The 22,767-nt window shown below is 35.9% G+C and overlaps 1 protein-coding gene across 3 annotated transcripts in view; it reads right to left on the bottom strand.

Annotated features, from left to right (window-relative positions):
• The window catches only part of CDH11 (cadherin 11), a 50,884-nt gene that overhangs the window by 4,478 nt on the left and 23,639 nt on the right, over nucleotides 1-22,767 (bottom strand). For 2 of the 3 annotated variants that reach the window (XM_063109721.1, XM_063109723.1), the window contains 3 exons: nucleotides 19,505-19,641; nucleotides 18,553-18,686; nucleotides 18,203-18,320 (listed from right to left, as the gene is read on the bottom strand). In XM_063109721.1, the coding sequence (XP_062965791.1) occupies nucleotides 18,203-18,320; nucleotides 18,553-18,686; nucleotides 19,505-19,641 (389 nt within the window). Of the gene's footprint in view, nucleotides 1-18,202; nucleotides 18,321-18,552; nucleotides 18,687-19,486; nucleotides 19,642-22,767 lie in introns of all 3 variants that reach the window. The other variant, XM_063109722.1, reaches the window with a different exon arrangement.

Here is a 22,767-nt window from a genome sequence, read left to right as displayed (position 1 = left end):
GGGATGAGCGGGCATTCAGAGTAATGCAAGAGGTAAGCTGTGTGTGTTCACTGGCTTTAGCAGACCTTATAATGACAGATTCTGTGCCCTTCACTGCCAACATCTCAATCAAAACAAGGCAAAACAGCTAGCTCTTGTTTCTGTATTTTCTTAATTTTGTATGATTTACATATATTGCGCTTGTCACTGAAGAAAAATTATATATACTATGGAAAATAGTGGGAAAAATATGTAAACTACTCAAATAAAATGTTAAGTGAAAAATCCAATCACCTCACTGTTCTTTCCTATTCTAGGCTATACTAGTGTTCTAAACTTAGCAATTACAAAAATTGTTTTGTGTTGCAGTAAGACTTTCACAAATTAAAAGTTACAGTATCTACCTCATTTTAATCATCTTAAATGTCATCAGGAATAAAAATAAACTTCAACAATTTCAAAAGGAAAGCAAATTAAATTGCTCAGTCAAATATAACTCTCTGGCATAGATGACATCCTCAGTAGACCATTTACTTGGTTTTTCTGTTTGGCCCTACTCTGTTTCCCATAGTGTCATGGTTGGAGGGGATGTGAATGGAATGATTTTGTTTTTACAGACTGGTGGAAGTCATGATTTAAAATCTATCCTTAAATGTACCATCCATTCATGACTGCTCCTCCAGGTCACAGCAGGCTGGCTTACACATGAAGGTAATTGAAAATCAAACACTAATGGAAAATATGGATCTGAGCACAACACAAGCATGTGAATTTAAGATGTTCATATTCTGAATAGCTGAGTCCTCTCCGACACACTGAAACTGTTACATAAAAGCTCATCATCAAAGTACCCAGATGACTGAACCATTTACAATCTCTGAATGATAGATCAGTAGAATATCAAGAACTTTTCCTTTTAATCTCTTTTAGTAAAGCATGTTTTACATATGGATTTTAAGATCAGTTCAAGAGGTGGGAAAGAAATGGACTAAGGGTCTCTTCTTGGCCATATACTTATTATATGCTTTAGATTGAGTCATTTTTCCCATTTAGAGCCTCATTTGTTCATCTTTTCTTTATTATTATTGAAATATAGTTGATTGTATATATTTGGGGGTACAGCATTGACTACCATCACCTGCTTACACCATGTTATGGTCAAATCAATATTATTAGCATATTCATTATTATAATTCATAATTACTCTTTGTGCCCAATATCTTCCCAACCCCACTTTCCCTTCCCCCTCTCACCTCTAGTAAACATAGATTTGTTCTCTCCTTCTTTAAAACAAGGAGACTGTTTGGTATCAAGCTTGTCTTATGAGGTTGTTACTGAAACTAAACAATGTGATAAAATCCAGTGGTTACCCTCTGTGCTATGCTTCCAGAGGGCTAAGGAATCTTGCCAGAAAAATTAACAGCCAGTATTGAGATCCTCCAGGGCTCGGGAACTGGGGAAGGGTGAGGATGGTAAAGAGAGGGCATTTCTAACAACCTGGCTTGGTACTTAAGTGTGTTATGTTGCTTGAGTCAATAAAACATTTTTCCTCTAGATCCAAGTTGCCCCAGCACCAATGGAAGCACTGGGTTCCTTTCACGAGAGGCAATCTGGGGATTCAGTATCATGGCCTGTGATGGTCTTTCTTGGGATTGACTCTGATCACTGATCAAAAACAGCCCATATGGTCAGGAACTTCATGAAAAACAAATCTAGACCCATAAATGGTAAAAGAAACAATGTAACAACAATAATGAAACCTCTTAACTAGAAACCAATTTTGCATCCTAAATTTGACTACAGATTCTCTTTCATCAAATTATTTTAAGGAGCCAGCTACTCCTTTTCCATCTTTGAGAGGGTCCCCTTACTGTGAACATACACATTACTGAGATTTAGGAGCAACTCAAGCAAAGAAGAAGTTCGATGAGGACACATTTCCAAAAGAAGTGTCAGATTCACTCTGGTAAATAAGAGCCAGAAAAAGACAAGTATTTCATCCATTTAAGAACGTCCATCAAGAGATTTCTCAGATCCTTTTCCTAAATAAATCTTCTAAAGAGCAAACTCCTCAGTCTTTGGTGTCAAACAAGCCTGGGCTTGAATCTTGAATTATCTATGCTCTAATTGCCTGACTTTAAACATATTAAGTAATGTCTTCAGCTTTCATATTCTTGTCTATAAAACTAATCATTTTTAGGTTAAATTTGATTCCATTCATAAAGCTGCTTAGCACAGTGCTGGCCTATTGGACATGTGCCAGTAAATATTAAATCTTTTCTGTAAGCTCTCCCCTTTGAGCAGTAGACTAATGAGGAGGAGAACCCCACTGGCAAAGAGAGGAAAGTGAATTCTTGGAAATGTCACTGCAGCTTTGAATGCAATTGCCTACACAGAAGGCTTCATCATCTAGAGGTAAGAAAACGGTTCATCTCCTCAGTCCTGGGTGACATATTTCCCATGATAAAAAATGTTTTTCAAGCACCTTGATTTTTCATCTTGACACCTAGTGTTCTCATCCCTGGCCACAAACCAGACATGTAACCAGTTCCTTTTATTTTATTTTTTACACTTAGGCAAAAACTTGCAAAAGGGGCCATTCATTAGTAATATACATCATGCACAAATTGTAGTGTTTCTATTAATGGAAAAACAAATTCACATTTCAAGTTTTTATGTCTACCACTTAAACTCTTAATCACATGCTGTTTTTAACCTGTATGTTTTGTCACTACACTAACAAAACATAAATGTTCTTGATAATGATGGTCTCCATGGCATCCATTTGGGGATACAAACACAAGTATTGTGATGACAATGAAACACAGTGGAAGGATACATAAACACTGACATTTAAAGGGAAAATTATGATGGAGAAACAGTCCCTTGATAGTTAGACTGCACTAGATACTAACCTTGCATTAGCCAAATGAAAAGAAATTTGGAAAAGAGTAAAATGGGCAATATATGGGCATATCTCCTGCTTGTTACAAACGTGACAAGAGGAAGCACTGCAGCAAAGGACGAATATATTCTGCTCTCACCGTGGTGTCAAGAGAGACCTAAGGTAAGCTATGGTGAGGGAATCAGTCACCGCAGCAGCTTCCCTATAGCTCTTAAAATGGTCTTCCTTGTCACTCCTTTTCCTCTGCCCTCTCTGAAGTTAAAGAGTCACCAATGCTTGACCTGATTAGAAACACTGTAGCCTGTGCAGAAAGGCCACAGAGTACACTGGTCTGGGGCTCCTCCTTTGAGACCATTAAAGATTTAAAGAATCTAAGACCAAGCCTTGCTCCCAGGGAGATATTTCATTCAGTTCTGGCCCTCATCTACCTATTTTACTATTTCTATGCAACCCTCAGAGATAAAGTTGATCTATCTAGCAGAGAAAAACTTCCCCCATACTTGAAGACAGGTACTTATCCAGTCACTAGCAGAATAATCATTATTTGCTTACTTTCCTCTGAGCCTACTCCACATTCCCTAGACACGTGGCAATAGCTCTAGCAAGATAATGAAAAAAATATATATATACACACACACACACACATACGTGAAATATTATGGTGTGTGTGTCCCACAGGTTTTAGTGGAATTTTAAGCTTTAACAATTTCAGAAATATATGAGGAGTCTTTAAAAATTTTATGAGAAGATTTGTATTAGCTTTTATTTCTATTTTTTCCACAAACTTTCTGAAGTACCTTCATACATGCTGCAAATTCGCAAAAGACATCATTTGGAAGTTTAATAATTTAGATTTCATTTACACTCATTTAAATTTGTGAACTTTGATGAATTAATTCTAAATTTTGATGTCAGTCAATGTTTGTTATCTTCAATCTTAGGTACTAAAATAATAGAAATTTCAAATATTTTTTTTTAAAATTTGTATCATATATAATTCTGATGTTACCAATGCTTAAAGAGGAAGCTAATAGGCTGTGTGCTTATCTTTATTTTCTGGAACACCATATGAACAGTCACTACACATATTGTACATTTCACACCCTGTGGTGATTGAATGTCTGTCCTCTCCACCAGACAGGAACCTCCTGGGTGACAGGGACTGTGTCCCACTCACCTTTTTGCTCTCCTTTGTGCATTTAGCAATTTTTTTGTGTGTGTTGACAGAATGAATGGCTGGATGATATTCCTTTCCATGCATCTCAACATGAATCAGGCTTTTTGAACAGTCCAGATTTTACTGCATCACTAATTTCCAGTCAATTTCCATTCTCTGTCTTCTCCTGCTCCCCGCTTTTGAACCCAGTATGACCAATACTGCCTTTATCCTATACTATGTATTTTGTCCCTGCTAAATATTCTCATATTTTTATCTCATTACAGTAATCCCTCGGTATCTTCAGGGAATTGGTTCCGAGAACCTCTTCCAGGAATAACAAATCTGCAGATGCTCAAGTGCCTGATTTGAAATGGCATAGTATTTGCATATAACCTATGCTCATCCTCCTACATACCTCAAATCATCTCTAGATTATTTGTAATATCTAATGCAATGCAAATGCTGTGTAAATTGTTGGTATACAGTATTGTTCTTATTTGTATTTTTAAATTGCTGTATTGTTATTTTTCCCTGAATATTTTTGATCCAGGTTAGGTGAATCTGCAGATGTGGAACCTGCAGGTATGGAGGGCTGACTATATTATTATTTCGACTGAGTCATACTCAACCAAGAAACATTTATTGAACTGCTAATATGGGAAAACCCTGTTCCTTGTTACTTCCATATGTTATTCCAAATAATTTTTTAAAACTGTGTACATAAAGTATAATGACCCTTACTTTATAGGAAAGGAAACTGAGGAACAAAGAGGGAAGCAATTGCTCATGGAAAATACAAACAGAATTGCTCATGGAAAATACAAACAGAAGTAGGGTTCAAACTCCTCTACATTTTACTGTATTTTTATTAGCCCACAGCTGTCTCTGTAAGACTATTGAATGCCAATTGTGTTGGTTCCTTTTTACCAGATTTCCCTAACATAGTTGGTAAATGAGATGAACATCATCATAGCTTGTAGCTAGAGCCAGATAGACTCCAGTTCCAGATTAAAAAGCAACTGCTAGAAACCTAAGACTTTTGTGGCAGAAAGGCCCAGAAAGAATCAACGGTTCCCTTGATTACCACCTCTGTTCCCACAATATTTCTGCACACACACACACACACAGAGACCCTTCAAAAACAAACCAACATGTAGGAGGCAAAAAAAAAAAAATCTATTTTCCTAGTATTTTGGGATGGGAGAAATGCTACGATGAGGCAAATTCTCTGAGAGACTATCTCTAAAATACTAATGAAAAACATTGTCTGAGCCAAGACTCTGATGGCTATAATGTCTCTCAACTGAATCAAGGAGCTACACACTCCTGGGGGTGCGGTTATCATGTTCTTTCAATTACTGTCTTTCATACTGAGGGATATGAAATATAAGAAATACATCATCAAGAATAGCATGGCAGGAATAATTGCTTATGTGAATGTGAGAAATTCAAGAGTGTATATGAGACTTGGAGTATGCACTGTTTGTTGGCATTAATAGATTTTTTTTCATTTTTAATTTTATCACATCCCTTAGAATCAACTCTCCCTCCACTTTTGTTTCAGGACAATTTTCTCTTTGATGGTAGGATATAGAGGGAGAAAAGAACATACTGCTTAGATTTTTCTTAGTTTAAGATGAGGAAAACTACCAAGGAATTCAGTGGAATATGTATCTTTAGGATTAAGTCAGTGACCAGAGCAAACACTTCAAGGTTGAATGATACATTAAGAAGACCTATTTCTTTTTGTTGGGTTGGGGAGAAAGTGGGGTCCCAGATAAACTGTGTTCTGTGTGGGACAAACTGCAGTAATGAATTTCAGGCAGAAAAGGGACATAATTATTTACACAAATGAAAATGGCCAGGCATTAAAAGACATCTGCCATTTTGATCTGCCAACAGAGTATCTTCCATACTGGAGCAATTAAGGGGGAAAATTGTTCCACAAAAAGCTGTTTGGTTACCTTTAAATTATAAAAGTGAAAAATCAGAAGCATGTTTGGATGGTATTTCATGCTGCTCATAAAAAAAAAAAGTTCTTATTTTAGGAAAAAAAAAAAGAGAGAAAGAAAGAAACTCATTTGCCAATTGATCTAATGGTCTAATCAGGGTGAAACTGTCCTGGCTGTCCTTACTCAGCCAACCCTACTTTCCATACAAATATATTCTAAAAATTTATTTGCTTGTTTGATGGTTTATTTTTTATATTATCTATCTATCTATCTATCTATCTATCTATCTATCTATCTATCTATCTATCTATCTATCTATTAAGAGTATTCATGAGATACAAAGCTAATTGTCACCCCTCCTGCCCATGATATGAAGGCCAGATTCATACTGGGGGCATACCCATTACCAGAAATTAGTTTTGATTTTTTAAGCAGTGAGAACTTAACTCTGAATGTGTCAGATCTCATCCGATCTGCAACTTGGCCCATCTTGAATAAAATAATACTTGCAAATTAATACATTCGAAGGTCATCTCTTCCTGGCCCCAAAACCTACATGTCCAATATAACTTATGGAAAAAAAAAGTAAATGAATCGATGAATGGATGGAAACAATGAGTGATGGGGCACTGATTTATTTAGAGTATTCTAGCTTCAAAAGGCATGTTCTTTTTTTCAGCCTAAAGTTTATCTCATAGTATAATCATTTTTCCATAACGATAACTAATTCCTGAAATTGCTGAAAAACATGACACGTACAAAGTGTTTTCTCATCCACTCTTTCACTTTTAATTCATGTATTCAGTCAACCCACTTTTCTTAAGTGTTGGGATACTGCCCTCACAGAGCTCATATTCTAATGCGAGACAGAAAGGAATACATATGATCAGAATGCAGAGTGATAAGAAACATGATAGAGGTTAGTGCAGTGTTCCCAGAGCAAAAGAAGAAATATCCAAGATGGTCTGAAATGTCTGGCAAGGCTTCACTTAAGAGGCAACTTCAGTTAAGGTGAGATATGAAGGAGAAGAAATAAGAAGGAAGACACCACTACATCCTAACAACAAATTAAAAAAAAAAAAAACTAAGCAATCTGAAACTCTTCTTAGATTAATAAGAGAAGTGAGGCAGAGCCAAAAGCATGGACAGGAAAGAGCATGGCAAATTTGGGACATTAGACATGGCCCAAAATTTTGGAGCTTAAAGTTTAAGGTGGTGAGAAAAAGAAGATGACAGAGGCAAAGTATACTGGGGGTACATCATGCAATGCCTTGTTCACTCAGCTATTAAGTTTCAGTTAAATCCATAGGAAATGTAGAGCCAGAGAAGAATTTTAAGAAGAAAGACATCACCAGGAATGTTTATTAGTAAGGACTGAGTCAAGTGGGGGCAAGCCTGGAGTCAGACAGACCTGTTTGGAGACCACCAAGTAGTCACCACTCCCCTGCGGGTATTTCATGAATAGCCACTACCAAAATAAACAGCACTTTCACAATATTACTAACATGGCTGAGTGTGCTGTTGGGAACTCCCTGATGTCAGGGACTATGTCTTATTCATTGCTAAAGCCTCACTCCGAGGACACTTCCTTGCACACAGTACAAAAGGCTGGCTCATGTTTCCATGATTATGGAAGGATGGAAAGAAGAGATTACAACAGGGAAACTAGGAGATATCTAGTTTTCAATAAAATCACACTGACACTAAATGTGGAAGAAACACCAAGGGTGGAGAATGTTGCATAAAATATGGAAGGTACTTCATGGTGTGTAAAGGGCTACTCTTTCAATATTTTCACTTGAAAATCCTGAGGACAGTCATGGGTCACTTAATGACAGGGATATGATCTGAGAAATGCATGCTTATGCAATTTTTAATTATATGAATGTCATAGAATGTACTTACACAGGCCTGGATAGTATTGCCTACTACACATCTGGGCTATCTGGTATGGCCTATGGCTCCTAGGCTACCAACCTGTACTGCATATTACTATACTGAATGCTGTAGGGAATTGCAACACAATCGTATTCGTGTATCTAAACATATCAAACTATAGAAAAAGTGCAGTAAAAATATCGTATTATTATCTAAGGGGACCACCATTATGTATGTGGTCTCTCATTGACCAAAGTGTCATTATGTGGTGCATGACTATATTTTTGTTGTTGTCACAATAAGAACTTATTGCAAGGTCCTAAAACTTTCCTCCATTGCTCAAATGACAAAATAGTGTTCGAATAGTCAAGTAACTCCATGAGCTGATAAAACTCTAACTTTAGTTGAGACAGCCCATTGAAAAGTATGCAACTCAATTCATGAATTAGGAGTGGTGTAATAATTGACAGATTTTTAAAAAGTAGTAATAGGATTAATTATGTGTCAAATAGTGAGATGTTAATATAAAAATTGTTCCCCTTTTAGAGATGAAGGGCAAAGCCAAACATTTAATATCTAGATCTTGCTCTATGCTCTATACTCTAGCAACTAATAATTGTTTAGAACAAGAGATTTGGAAATTAAAATTACAAGGTTCAGTATTAGGATATTTCAATTCAATTACTTTACCAAATTATTATGTCAAAGGACAAAACCAAACTATCTTCCTGTTAGAATAAAAATAATTTGAGATATTAATTAAGCATTTATTTTTAGTAAAATAATAATGAAAAAGAAATTCAGCCCACCCCCCCCCACAAAACACAAAACTCAATTTTAATCTAACAACCAATATTATGCTTAATTGTGAAACTCTAGACCAAATATCCCTGTTAAAGTAACAAGTAACGCAAGAATGGCCATTATTTATTGCTATTATTTAGCACATATTCTTAAAGTGTAAATCTATGCAATTAGAAAAAAAATAAAATAAATAAAATACAATTTTTACTGAGTGCCAGTAAGCAACAACAGAAAGAAATTCCTACCTTTGCCATAATGTAAGAAAAGCTCTAGTCTTTTATTCAGACATAATCCATGAGAAGAGAGTTGTGTCATTGTAAGAAATGTGTAACGATATTAATCTAGAACTTACCAAATATTACAAAAATCAGTGTGAAGAGGTGTTCAATCAGAACTCAGAAGGAAATGTATTAGTGTTATAATCTCAAATCTTATCTTTAGTGGGTCCAAATTACCAACTGCATATCAGAAATTATTTTAGAGGATGTAAGGAAAACTTAAATCCCATCCATATCTTAATTGTCATGTATCCTGATATCACACTTATCCCCTGACAGCTAGAGAGTCCTGACTTATGCTAATGCTAGATATCTATCTTTAAATTACCTGTGTGTGAACATGCTGTGCTATTATGGTATTAAATTTATTAGCTAGATAACTCCAGGGCCTCCTTTTCTCAGAAGTTTTTTGGTTTTAATTTTGCTCTAGTTTTGGTTTTCCTAGTAAGGATAAGTTTGCACAAGTTCCAAATGTTCACAGCAAATATGGATTTATTTCTTTCTCAGTAATGCAGCCTATAAACTTTATTGGTTTGAAATCATTTCACTACCATTTAATCACAGCTTCTAAACACACGAAACAGGATTTAAAAAAAAAAAATTTCCTTATGTCAAAGTGTGAAGATTTTTCTGTGACTTTTTATCTAGTCATCTACAGATTGAACAAAAATGGTAACTATGATATTGTGATTTATAATAAGAAATATATATTTGGTCATCATCCCTTGGCACAGAGGTCCTAACACCCTTGGAATTTCCTAAGTGATAAGGTTAATTAAGATGGAAGGAATATCTTTTGTTATTCATAACAAGCCACTTTCAACCACAACAGAGTTTATGTTAATAAGTTGACTTTCGGAAAAACCTTAGAGAACCACAGGATGGGGGTTGGTTACAAGGGAAACCCATTATGTGATTAGAGGGTTGGAACTTTCAACTCTACCCTACCTTAACTTCTGAGAGGAGAAAGGGGCTCGTGATTGAGTTTAATCACCAATGGCTAATGATTTAATTGGTCATGCCTACTTAATGAGGCCTCCATTGAATATTTGTAATGAAAGAAAGAAAGAAAGAAAGAAAGAAAGAAAGAAAGAAAGAAAGAAAGAAAGAAAGAAAGAAAGAAAGAAAGAAAAAAAGAAAGTCTTTGATGGTTCATTAGTAGACTAGACATGGCTACTAATGGAGAGAATCTTTGAGTTTGAAACTAGGTCAATAGAAACCTCAAAAACTGTAAAGAAAAGAGAAAAAAGACTGGGGAAATAAATATATATATATATAGCAGAACATTCAAGAACTGTGGGACAATTATAAAAGGTGTAATATATGTATAATGGTAATAGCAAAAGAAGAAGAAAGAGAAAAAGGAACAGAATACTTGAGACAGTTATGACAGACACCAAACCACAGTTCCAGGAAGTGAAAAATACATCAAGTTAGATAAATGTCAAAATAAAACTACAACAAAGCTTTACCTAGGCATATCATATTCAAACTAAAGAAAATTGAAGATAAAGAAAAAATGTCAATAAAGTCAGAGAAAAATAACGCCTTTACCTGCAGAGGAGTAAAGATATGAATTTACAACCAACTTCTCAGAAACCATGTAAGCAAGTAGAGAATGATGTAAAATATATAAAGTGTTGAGAGAAAAAAAAATTTACTCACCTAGAATTTTATACCTAGCAGAATCATCCTTCAAAAGTGAAGGATAAATAGACTTTCTCAGACAAACAAATACTGAAGGAATTTCTTGCCAGTAGACCTGCTTTGCAAGAAATGTTGAAAGAAGTTCTTTAGAGATAAGGGAAATAATATAGGTCAGTGCTGTGGTTTAAATGTTTGACCCTCCATAGTTCATGTTAAAGCTTAATTCCCAACATGGTATTTGAAAGGTGGACCTTTAAGAGGTGATTGGACTGTGAGGGCTATATCCTCATGAATGGATTAATCCATTCATGAATTAATGGGTTATCTTGGGAGTGGCACTAGTGGCTTTATAAGTAGAGCAAGTGAGCACTTTAATATGCTTCTGCTCCCCATGCCATGTGATGCTCTGAACTGCCTGAGGACTCTGCAGAGTCTTTACCAGAAAGAAAGCCCTCACCAAATACACTCCCTTGACCTGGGATTTCTCAGTCTCCAAAACTGTAAGAAATGAATTTTGTTTCTTTATAAATTACTCAGTTTCTGATATTCTGATATAAGCAACAGAAGATGAACAAGACAATCAGAAAGCCAGATCTACCCAAAGAAAGAAAGAGCATCGAAGAAGGAATAAGTGAAGGAGAGAGAAAAACTTTTATTTTTCTTACTTTTTTAATTGACCTAACATATAACTATTTGTTTACAGTAATAATAGCAGCAATGTACTCTATTATTAATGCTTATTCATGTATGTGTGTGTGTGTGTGTGTGTGTGTATTAGTGAAATGAATGACAGCAATGACACAAGGGACAGGAGGGAGGAATTAGGATTGTTCTGTTATGATAAGGTACTTGCACTACCCATGAAGTGGTATAGTGTTATATGAAAATGAACTTGAATTAGTTGTAAATGTATATTTAACACTCCAGGGCAACCAGTAAACAAAGTAAAAAATATAAAAAAGAAGCACAACTGATATGCTAAGACAGGAGAGAGAAAATGGAATCATAAAATGCTCAACTGATATTACAAAAGCCAGAAAAAGAATAGAAAATATAATTAAAACAAAATCCATGTCATAACAGTATCCGAACTATAAAGTAGGTAGCCACAACCCTAATAAGAACTGCACAGAACAAAAATGAAGAAAACTAAAAACCATTCCTGATGGTAATAAAATGAGAATCAATTCAATGGAAAGTCAGACCACGCTTCTTGATGGAAAGAATGCTTTACGTCTGCTTGTATTAATCCAGAAATTTAAGGAAAACTCAATAAAATTCACAAAGGTACAATGGTACTTTAAAAAGTTCACTGAAAAAATGGAATTAAAAGATAATTTGAATCTTTCCATAAACTTTTTGAAGGCCCCTCATACTTATCAGGCACCTGAAAAATAACTCTAAAATATATTTTATATTTGGGGGAATAAAGAAACAAACTTTGTAAAACAGTAAAAGTAAAATAATGTGAAGAAAACATCTGTCATGTTTTAAGATATATATGTGTGCAACCACTAGAGAAAAATATGATACTAACACTAGAGTAAATAGCCAGAATGGGAAAAATAGAAAATTCAGAAAAAACCTAACAGAAATTGATGTAGAAAAGATAATAAAGATGGCATTACAAAGTAGTTAGAAATGACTGATTATTCCATAAATGATATATAGGAAATGGCCAACAAATGGGGGGCTGTGCATCTGTTTTATATGAATAAAAAACTGAAATGAAGAAAAAGGATAAATAAGAAAGAATGAAAGATAGGTGAACACTGATATCACTTTGGGGTGAGGAAAGCCTTACTAAGCATATTATTAAATAGAGAAAAACTGATACAAAAGTACAGCATCTACACTTAAGGGCACAGCATAATCAGAATTGAAAGGACACTGAAATATTGGGGAAATCTATGTAGTAGATTTGATAGGTCAAAGGTTAATGTATTAATAGATGAAGAGACTTTACAAATCAATTATAAACTGATGAATACATAATTTAAGAAATGGGCAAAGACATGAATAGCCAATTTACAAGAGCAAAAAAAAATAATGATCATTACTTATTAAAAACTCCTAGCTTTACTAGTGGTGAAAGAAATTGGAATTTTAAAATGTCATTATATTTTCACTTAATTAATTTGTCAATGATTGAAAAGAATAATACTGTCTAGACTTGGCTTGGATGTAAGAATATGGGACCTCTCCTATTTTACTAATGGTATTATAAATTGGTGTAATATTTATGATGGGCAGTTTGTCAATTAAGTATCAAAAGCACACTTATTGGTGAGAGCTAAAAATTAATATATAAATTCACACACACACACACACACACACACACACACACACACACAAACGGGGGGGAAGAAGATATCACAACCACAATTACTTGAAGATGATACGACAAGCAAACAGAAAGGACATTGTTGGGGGGGAGGAGGGGAGGGAGAAGGGAGAAGGGAGGGAGGTTTTGGTGATGGGGAGCAATAATCAGCCACAATGTATATCGACAAAATAAAATAAAATAAAATTAAATTAAAAAAAAGCTTTTAATCCAGTAATTCCACTCTAGGAATTTATCCTAAGAGAGTAATTAGATATTTGGCAAAGGTGTGTGAAAAAAATATTCTTACGCACAATAGTCAACTGATAACCATACATCCTTATAGTGGAAGTTAGGAAGATAATCAGAAGAAAATGTTGGCATAAATACATTAATGCAGAAAAATGTATATCATATATTAGTAAGTGTGAAAAAAGTGGACATGTATTTCACAATTGCATTATGCAAAGAAAAAGTCTGGAAGAGTATGTGAAACAGCAGTGATTATTTTATGTGGTATATTTTAAGTTATTTTTTAATCTCATTTCTGCTTGTTTGTATTTTCTAATGTTCCTGCAAGGAATATGTATTAATTATGAAATAGAAGAAAATCATAAAATTATTTGTAAATATATTTAACTACAATTATTATGGCTGTGATTAAAATAGAAATTGAAGTAGCTTTTTTATTCCCCCCTCTGTTCACACTTTCCCTGGAATCCTAAATTGACAAATTGAATTTCAATATTTTTCTCTTCTGATGGTTGTTTTTATTTGACTATGAGGTGAATGAAGTCTTTTTAGAATTAACTAGAAAAGAAACAAGCTTTATGTTAATTTTATAGGGTATTATGTGTATCAAACTTAGTTTATTCACGTACTGGCAGTGTGACATTGGGCAAGTCACTGGTTCTTCTGATGTCTCATATTCTCGCCTCCTTTGAAAATAAGAAAAAATATATATACAACACACCCACCTTATGGGGCTGTTTGAAGAATTAGGTGAAAGCAAATGGCACTGAAAAGGTTTCATAAACCAGTAAAGTGTTAGATGAGAGCAATTATTGCTTTTTTTTCTGCACTTTTCTTATCCATTACGTGTTTCTTGTGTTTTCAGAAATGCCATATGTCTGATATTTTCAAAGTAAAAGCATCTCAAAACCTGGGTGGAGAGCTCTTCATCTGCCCAAACAGCACTATTCCAGGCCTTAATAACCTAAGATGGACTTAAATATTGAAGAGTTATCCAGTGTTGTACTTTCCTGCTACCCACTGAGTCAGCTTTGAAGCTCAGGGATAGAATGGAGTAAGATAAAATGAAATAAAAGGCTTGCGTGTATTACGATGACTTTCCCTCGTATTTCTAAAGATGCTGAATGCTTATGCCGAATTCAGGCAAACACTACCGATTATTTACATGGCATAATGGAAGGAAACACTCAAGGAGACAGAGACGTGATGCTTTTACTCAGCATGATACAAACCATTATCTCATGTTTTCTCTGGAAAACAGTCTCAGCCGAGAAATTTGGTAACTCAGTAGGCTATTAATAGGATGCGGAATGTGATTACTCTTTTTGGATTACTTCAATATGTAATTACTTTTAGGAGCTAGTAGAAAGAAACTCTATTAAATGATAATTATAGGACTGTATTTGCTTTAAGGTTCTATAATAGCTCTAAACATGAGACTTTTCATTAACTGTTTGCCATAGTTAATAAAGCAATTTTTCTTAAAAAGCTGCAATTCCCTCCAAAAGTGGTAGCTCAACAATAGGATTAGTCTTTTATAGGAGAGGGCAGGAGAGACGAATTGTGCAGTAGGTTGGCTCATCCACGTTAATATAATCTCTGAAAATACGGATGGCATCTGTGAAGTATTGTGACAAAGTAAAATACTTATCATCCCCTAGAGAGCAATATATCTTAGTAAATGTTTTCAGAGGTTAACAGCAACTAAATATGATTGTACATATAAAAAGAAAGAAGACAAGGCAGGCGACGAAGACATTGTTGGCACAGCGAATAAAGCCGGCTGTTTGCAGGAGGTACTCCACGATAAACAGTGATGTTGCTGGGAATATAGCCAGGAATTAGACCTCAAATGTAAAGTTGGGGATTACATCAACACACAGATAAAAGTCTGACCACAAATATTTGAGAAGACAGGTAATAAGAGAAGTGGTGGCACATATATGCAGTCTGTCAACCCAGGGTGGAATTGGAAACTAATTTGGGAATGCAGAACCTTCCAAGAACGGAATCAGGGATTCTCATGAACTCAAATGCAGAAGTACGTATATCTTGGAAAACACTATTTATGCTACCTTGCTCAATTCAGCTTGGTGCACATTTATTAAATGCTCACTACATGCCACAGTCTCTCCATTCTGGGGAAGCCTATGATTTCAAAAGTAAATTCTTATATTACACATGGGTACCACCGAGGTGGGTGCTCCTGGGTGAGAACTGTCCATCTACCTTAGTGCTTTTTGAAATTATCTCTTCAAGGGGCTTACATGTGCACATTAACCAGAGCCAACAAGTAAAAGAAAAATTCTAGCTTAAAATAAAATTAAGGAATGCTAAGTAAATTTCCTATTTTGAAATGATGCAAGTAATTTCTTTTTGAAGACCTAGTATAATCTAGTTTATTTATTTTATAGATGGGAAAGCTGAGGCCCAGAAAGACTAAGCAACTTTCCCAAGGTAGCCAGAAGCAAAACCAGGATTGGGAACCAGATCTCTCTGATTTTATAAAATTGAAATGTGATTGACTATACATAATCGTGGGGTACAGAGTTGAGTGTCAATACCTGAGTATGATGTGTGATGATCAAGTCAGGATAATTAGCCTATTCTTCATTATAAAACATCATTTCGTTGTGTTGAAGACATTCAATCTCCTCTCTTCTAGTCACATGCAGTAAATTATTGTTAATTACAGGTACCTAGCTCTATTCTACATCAATAAAACTTATTTTCCTATCTAGCTCTTTTTTGTCCATCAGTCCATTCCTTGGTATTCCTCTTCTCCTTCCCCCTTTCCCAGCTGTAGAAACCACAGCTTCTGAAAGTTCATGTATTGTTATGATGGCTGTCTTTCCCTTCCTTCCTTCCTTCCTTCCCTCCCTCCCTCCCTCATTCCTTCCTTCCTTCCTTCCTTCCTTCCTTCCTTCCTTCCTTCCTTCCTTCCTTCCTTCCTTCCTTCCTTCCTTCCTTCCTTCCTTCCTTCCTTTTCTTCTTCCTTTCTCTCTCTGTTTCTCCCTCATTCTCTCCCTCTTTCCCTCTCTCTCTCTCTCTATCTTTTTTTCATTCCTCTTTCACTTTACCCCAGTTAGACTGGCTATTATCAAAAAGACAGTGAATAACAAATGCTGGCGAGGATGCAGAGAAAGGGGAACACATACACTGTTGGTGGGACTGTAAATTAGTACAGCCTTTGTGGAAAATAGTATGGAGGTTTCTCAAACAACAGAAAAGCTACCACATAATCCAGCAATCCCACTACTGGGTATAGACCCAAAGGAATGGAAATCATTATGTCCAAGAAATACCTGCACTCTCATGTTTATTGCAGATCTTTTCAATAGCCAGGATATGGAAACAACCATCATCAACAGATGACAGGATGAGGAAAATGTGGCATATATACACAATGGAATACTACTCAGTCATAAAAAGGAATGAAATTCTGCCACTTGCAGCAGCATGGATGAGCTTGGAGAAACTTAGGAAGTGAAATAAGCCAGGCACAGACTGAGAAATATTGCATGTCCCCACTCATAAGACGGGAAGGGAATCATTTACGAACACATCTCCCTTCACACCCTGGCTCTTAAGAGCAAGTTTACAACAAAAAGCAAGGCATTGGGAGAGAAAAGTCTCTGTCATAATACCGAGGGCATTTTACCTCCACAGTCTCATTTGGTATGTGCTTGATTTATAAGGCCCATAATTAAATGCTCAGATCAGTTCAAGAAATAATAAAGTATGTCAAATCATATTCCCTCGGAATCCAAGTAGTATGGGGAACACTTCTCCACTTTAATCATCAAGACAGTAAGGGACGGTGGTTAAGGCTGAAGCATCTAGCTTCTGAGTGTCTTGGTTTAAATCCCAGCTGTAACTTCTATTTGTTTGATTGACCTTGGACAATTGCTTAATGGTTCTGAGCCTCATTTTTCTCATCTGTAAAATGGGAATGATAATAATAATGCCTACTTATTGTATTATTAAGAGAATTAAGTGAACATAGCATGGGAAGGATCTTGGCATGGTGCTTAGAACATAGCTACTGATATTTATGGTATTGATGATAGTGGTAACAGTGATGGGGAAAGTAACAATATCTCTTAAATTAGCTTAAGATCTTATAAGCCTGTTCTCAGTCACTGAGAAAACAATCAACTTATCACCTAGTACATAGCTAGTGTAGGGCTAATGAGAACACTTGTATTCAGAAGGACCACCTTTTGCTCCCATTTAAATAATGGCTTTTTTCTCCCTGTTCTCACAGACCTGCATTGTCACAGGTTTATATGGACAATTTTCACTAAGTAATAATGCACAGAGCATTACAATGTGGCTAAGAGTCAAATAACATTCCTTGTCCCTGACTCTGCCACCAACTTTGTCCAGAGACTGCATCAGTCTGGACCTATACAACAAAAAAAATCTACTTCTAAAAATCTGCAAGTCTAGAACCTCCTTGACTGATGAAGTGAAAAGCAGAAATAATATTAAATTTTGCCATTTTTCTAATGGACAAACAATGCTTTATTTCATGCCCTTCAGGCATCAATTCTGCAGTCACCTGCAGGTATCAAGATCTGTACCCAGCCACATTGCATTAAAACTGTTTGGAAGGGAAGGCCAGCTGAAAGATTACATTGCCTTACAAAGTTGAACTAATCTCTTTTAATGCTTTATTTTATATCAATATTCATAAAGTCATGCTTCCCCCCAAGGGTTTATCAACCTCTTAAAAAGATAAATGGAGTTGTTTGCATATTGACCCTGTAAGCTTCCCCACTTGGTTTTCCCACTGCTTCATGAATATCAAAGCCAATACAAAAAGTAAAATAAAATTAGACTCACTTATTCATATGCATCAAATGAGCCCATGTTTCAAAACAGAGGTGGTATTATTATTTCTTGTTTGTTCTTCAACTGAAAGGCATTATTGAGATTAGTGAAAATACTTGTGCTATGCAATATAGCAGCCATTTGTTTCCATTTCTACCTCTCTGAATGCATAGGAACCTTAGTACGAACCTCTGTTGTCTCTGACTGTGAAATTTGGATTGTGAATGATTTCGGGGGGGAGGCTGAAGATGAATCGTGGTCCATTGGCTGTGTCATCCTTGTCTTCTGCACTAATCGTAACAATTGGCTGAAAGAGAAAGGTGGCCCATAAATAAATCGTGCTGAGACTCGCACATCATTTATGCAAAAATTCCTGGCTTTCTAAAAAGCCTGGTTTTAATTACAGAACATAGCTTCAGAACAAAATCAGGGCTCTGAAACCTCGATGGGCAGTGGGAGGTATTTCCAGGTGATGTTTAAAAACCAAACTCTATTTCCAATGCATTGCTCCTAGCCATGGAAGGGGAAAGCAGTGTTACCTGGTTGGAAAGTGGCTTGGTCTGATCACTCTCACAGATGAAGCCTTCATAAGGGGCAGCAAACTTGGGAGCGTTATCGTTGACATCAAGAACCCTAATGGCCACTGGGACTTTGGCTTCCTGATGTCGGTTGTCTGGGAGGAGAGAGTGCAGACAGTGAACAAACGCCAGGGAGAAATACACGGTGGTTCAAGCTTCCTCTCGGGAAGAAGCTCCAGCCACCCTTTTAGGCAATTGTCGGCACAAAAGGCATCTAAGACCTGATGTATGCTAAATTCAGCGAGATGTCCTGGAATAAATGTCAATATTAGACCAGTAAGAACTAAACCACTCTTTTGCTTCTGCTGACTCTGATGCTGAGTTTTAATTCTAAAGGTTTATAATGGGCCTGGCCGCCCAGAGAGTAGTCTGTCAAAGTGGTTCTCAAATTGGGGTCCCCAGAGCAGCTTTAAAAGCATCTGAGAACTTATTGGAAATATACATTGTCAGGCCCCACCTTAAACCTATTGAATTAGATGCTTTAAGGGTGGAGGTCCAGAAATCTTTGTTATAACAAGCTGTCCATGAAATGCATAGAGGGCTAGATGCTTGAACAACTGGTCTACAAGTAAATAAGAACAAATAAGAGCAAATCTTTGCTCTACAAACTCTACTGCTCTGGGTTTAACAAAACCTCATGACAGGATGGAATGGGAATTCTTCAGTGAAGGTTGAGTTTCAAATTGCTGAGAGCTATCAGCTCTCTTGCCAACGCTATACCCAGCTCTGCCAAAGAAAATGAAAACATTTCTATTGCCTATATATCTTCCTAGATAGATCACCAAATATAAATTTTAAACACTGAAAAAACTAAAATAAATTATTCTATTTCAGCTATTTCTTTTCCCAGAACATAGAGTCTGAAGGAGCGATATTTGTTAAAGAAGAATCAAACATTTAGGAGAATACTTACGAATTTCTACTGCAAAGACAGAGATGTTGAGCCAGGCAGTTTCCTCTCTATCCAGAGGTTTTGTAGTTTTAATAAACCCGTCCTCTGGATTAATAGTGAAAAACCTGTCGAGGTCAGTATGAGGATCGATTGAATACCTAAGCAGAATGCAAATGAGGCAATTAGACCAAGACATTTGCAGCACCTTAATATTTAAATATTTTCTCCATGCTATATTTAAAGCAACTTTTTCAATGAACTGCTTGAACTAGGTTTTCTTTTTAATCAAATTTAGTTTTCAAACTTTGTACATGAATCTTTTATAGAAATCATTTTGCCACATTGGAATTTTTTATTCAGTACAATGAATGAAAGAGCTCTTTAGCATATTTGATTGAGAAGTATAATAACATTTTGCATATTCCTCCATATTTACTACAATCACCCCAGTACCTGAATATTTATGAAATTGCATTTGGGAAGTGAGTTTGCCTTGCTCCCAAAATACTCAGGAAGTCACAAATGCATCAAACCTTTGCCAAATGTTCACCTGTGTAGTATTAGTTTCAAGTTTATCTAAACTTATCATCAAGGATCATTTATAGCCCTAAAAATCAATTCTCTCCTTATTTAAAGAAAAATGCTAACTAAATTTTGAGTGAATTTATTCAGTTTGTTTAGTTTTAGCAGTTGTCAAGTGGCTTGGTTCTGAATTGCAGGGTGCAATATGCAAAGCAGGATTGGGTGTGCATTTGTAGAGCATTCTCCCCATACCTTAATCATTCCAGGCTGTGCTTAACAGCTTAGCTAGAAACTAAGAAGGTTTTAGCTACTACTGCTTACTAGGAAATTTTGTTTGTTTGTTGAACAAAAGACAAAATAACTTCCATATTATTATTAGGGTATATTTATGGCATGGTGAGGTAGCAGATGGGAGAAGAATGATCTTTATTGAGTTATGCTAAGGTAAAATAACTTGCTCAAACAGGATACTAGAGAGCTGGTAAGTATTGGGGCCTTGGTTTTAATGGCTCTGTTGAACTCCAAGGCTTCTTCCCTTTCCACTCCACCATACTAACTCCAAAATGAAGAAGAGCAAAGACGGATTCAGATAACATGCTGAGCTTCATCACTGGGTGGTTTCCTGCTCTTAGAGGGCTTAGCTGTGTTTTTTCTAAAATTTACGAAATACATATATCTGAATGCATTTGTTGATGGCCAAAAATCAAAGAACATAAGAGGTAGCAAAGACCATGGATATCACAGGGTTTAATCTCCAGATTTACAAAATATTGAGTTTGTAAATGGTCTATGTCTGTTTTCCACTGTATTTCCAGAGCCAATATTGGAACAGATCTTCCAATCCCAGATCATGTTCTTTCTAAAAAGATGAATCACCTATCATGCAGCATTTCACAGTGCATGAAATATGAGCTCATCCATTATGGAATTTAATGTCACAGCTCCCTAAGGGAATGGAATGATGAGTCCCTTGCCTCAGTGATGAAACTGAAGATGTTACACACCTCATAAATGGCAGTAGGTGCTCAGTAACTGAGCTCTCAGCAGATAGCAGTACTTGGAAAGGAGGCAAAAAACAATACAAGACTTTTTTTCCTTAATATAATTTTTTCTAAGTCCACCCACGTTGCTGCAAATGGTAGTAATTCATTCTTTTTTATAGAAGAGTAGTATTCCATTGTGTAGATATACCCTATATTATTTATCCACTCATCTGATGATGGACACTTGGGCTGGTTCCAACTCTTGGCTATTGTAAATAGTGTTGCAATAAACATTGGAGTATGGGTATCCCTTCGACATGATGATTTCCATTCCTCTGGGTATATTACCAGCAGTGGAATAGATGTGTCATATGGTAGATCTATCTGTAATTGTTTAAGGAAACTCCGTACCATTTTCAGTGAAATAAGTGAGGCACAGAAAGAAAAATACCACATATTCTCACTTATTTCTGGGAGATATACATAAATAAATAAATAAATATACAAACAAATGTTGGGTGGTAGGGAAAAAGACACAACAATCACAACAATTCCTTGAACTTGTTAAGACAAGTGAACAGATATGATGATGGGGGAAAGGGGGGAGAGGGAGGGGGAAAAGAGGAATCAGTAAAGGGACACAAAAATCAACTAGATTGCATACTGATAAATTAAAACGAATGAAAGAAAGAAAGAAAGAAAGAAAGAAAGAAAGAAAGAAAGAAAGAAAGAAAGAAAGAAAGAAAGAAAGAAAGAAAGAAAGAAAGAAAGAAAGAAAAATAGAAAGAAATAAAGAAAAGGCTTTTTTTCCTGTCAAGAGGGAGCTTACTATTAAGTTCACATGACAACACACACACAGGAAGAAAGACATTAATGTGAACTATTATTCTATAGAAGTTAAGGGTATGGGTTTTGGTTTTGGAAATTCCTAGGTACAATTTTCTGCTCCAGTAAGTACAAACAGGATGATCTAAAGCCACTTAAGATCTTTGAACTTCAGCATCTTTACCATTTAAACTGGAGTATTGATGGTACCTAACTTTTATGTTATCTGTGAGAATTAAAAGCAGTAATAGATGTTTAAGATACATAACCTAGTGCCTCACACAGTCAGTAAGCAGAGCAACCACCAATAACTGCTGTTATTTTTGTTGTTGCTGCTGCTGTTTTACAAACTGAAGCCAGAGCAGAGAAGCTCTCAAGTGTCAGAGCATGACCTTTATCTTATAGCCAGTGAGAAATCATGAAAGGCTTTTGAACAGAGGAGCCAATAAATGAAATCAGGCTACCAGGGTGATTAAATAAGGTAGGGTGAGCAGAGAGAGTGGAGGAAACAGTAGAGGAAATTTGAGTATCTGATATAGTTTTGAAGGCATGAGGTGATAAGAGCATTATGTACAGGAGTGGCAGAGGGAAAATTAGGTGACAAAGAAAGTATCAGGAGAACTCAGTGGGTATCTGGATATCTGAGGGAGGCTGGGAGGGTCCTAGATAGTTTCTCACCTGAGTGTCTGAGAAAGGTAGCTATTGGGAGACAGAAAATGAAAGTCAATTAACAGGAAGGAGAGGTTGAAATTCAACTAGGGATATGCCACAATTCTCAGAGAGCAAAGACTCCACTCTATTGCGGGTTTCATGGAGTCAGGGATAAAGTCAGCTTACTTTCTTACTTTCTTTCTTTTTCTTTTCTTTTTTAGGTGTGTCACAATAAGAATGAGCTCAGAAATTTGATTTAAATGATGAGTGAGCCTGTGAAAGAAAGAGCAAATGGGTGAAAAT

The sequence above is a fragment of the Cynocephalus volans genome, chromosome 10 (genome assembly GCF_027409185.1).
Source record: "Cynocephalus volans isolate mCynVol1 chromosome 10, mCynVol1.pri, whole genome shotgun sequence".
Taxonomy (NCBI): Eukaryota; Metazoa; Chordata; class Mammalia; order Dermoptera; family Cynocephalidae; genus Cynocephalus; species Cynocephalus volans.
Note: the sequence above shows the minus strand (reverse complement) of the source record. Positions and strands in the feature narration are given on the sequence as shown.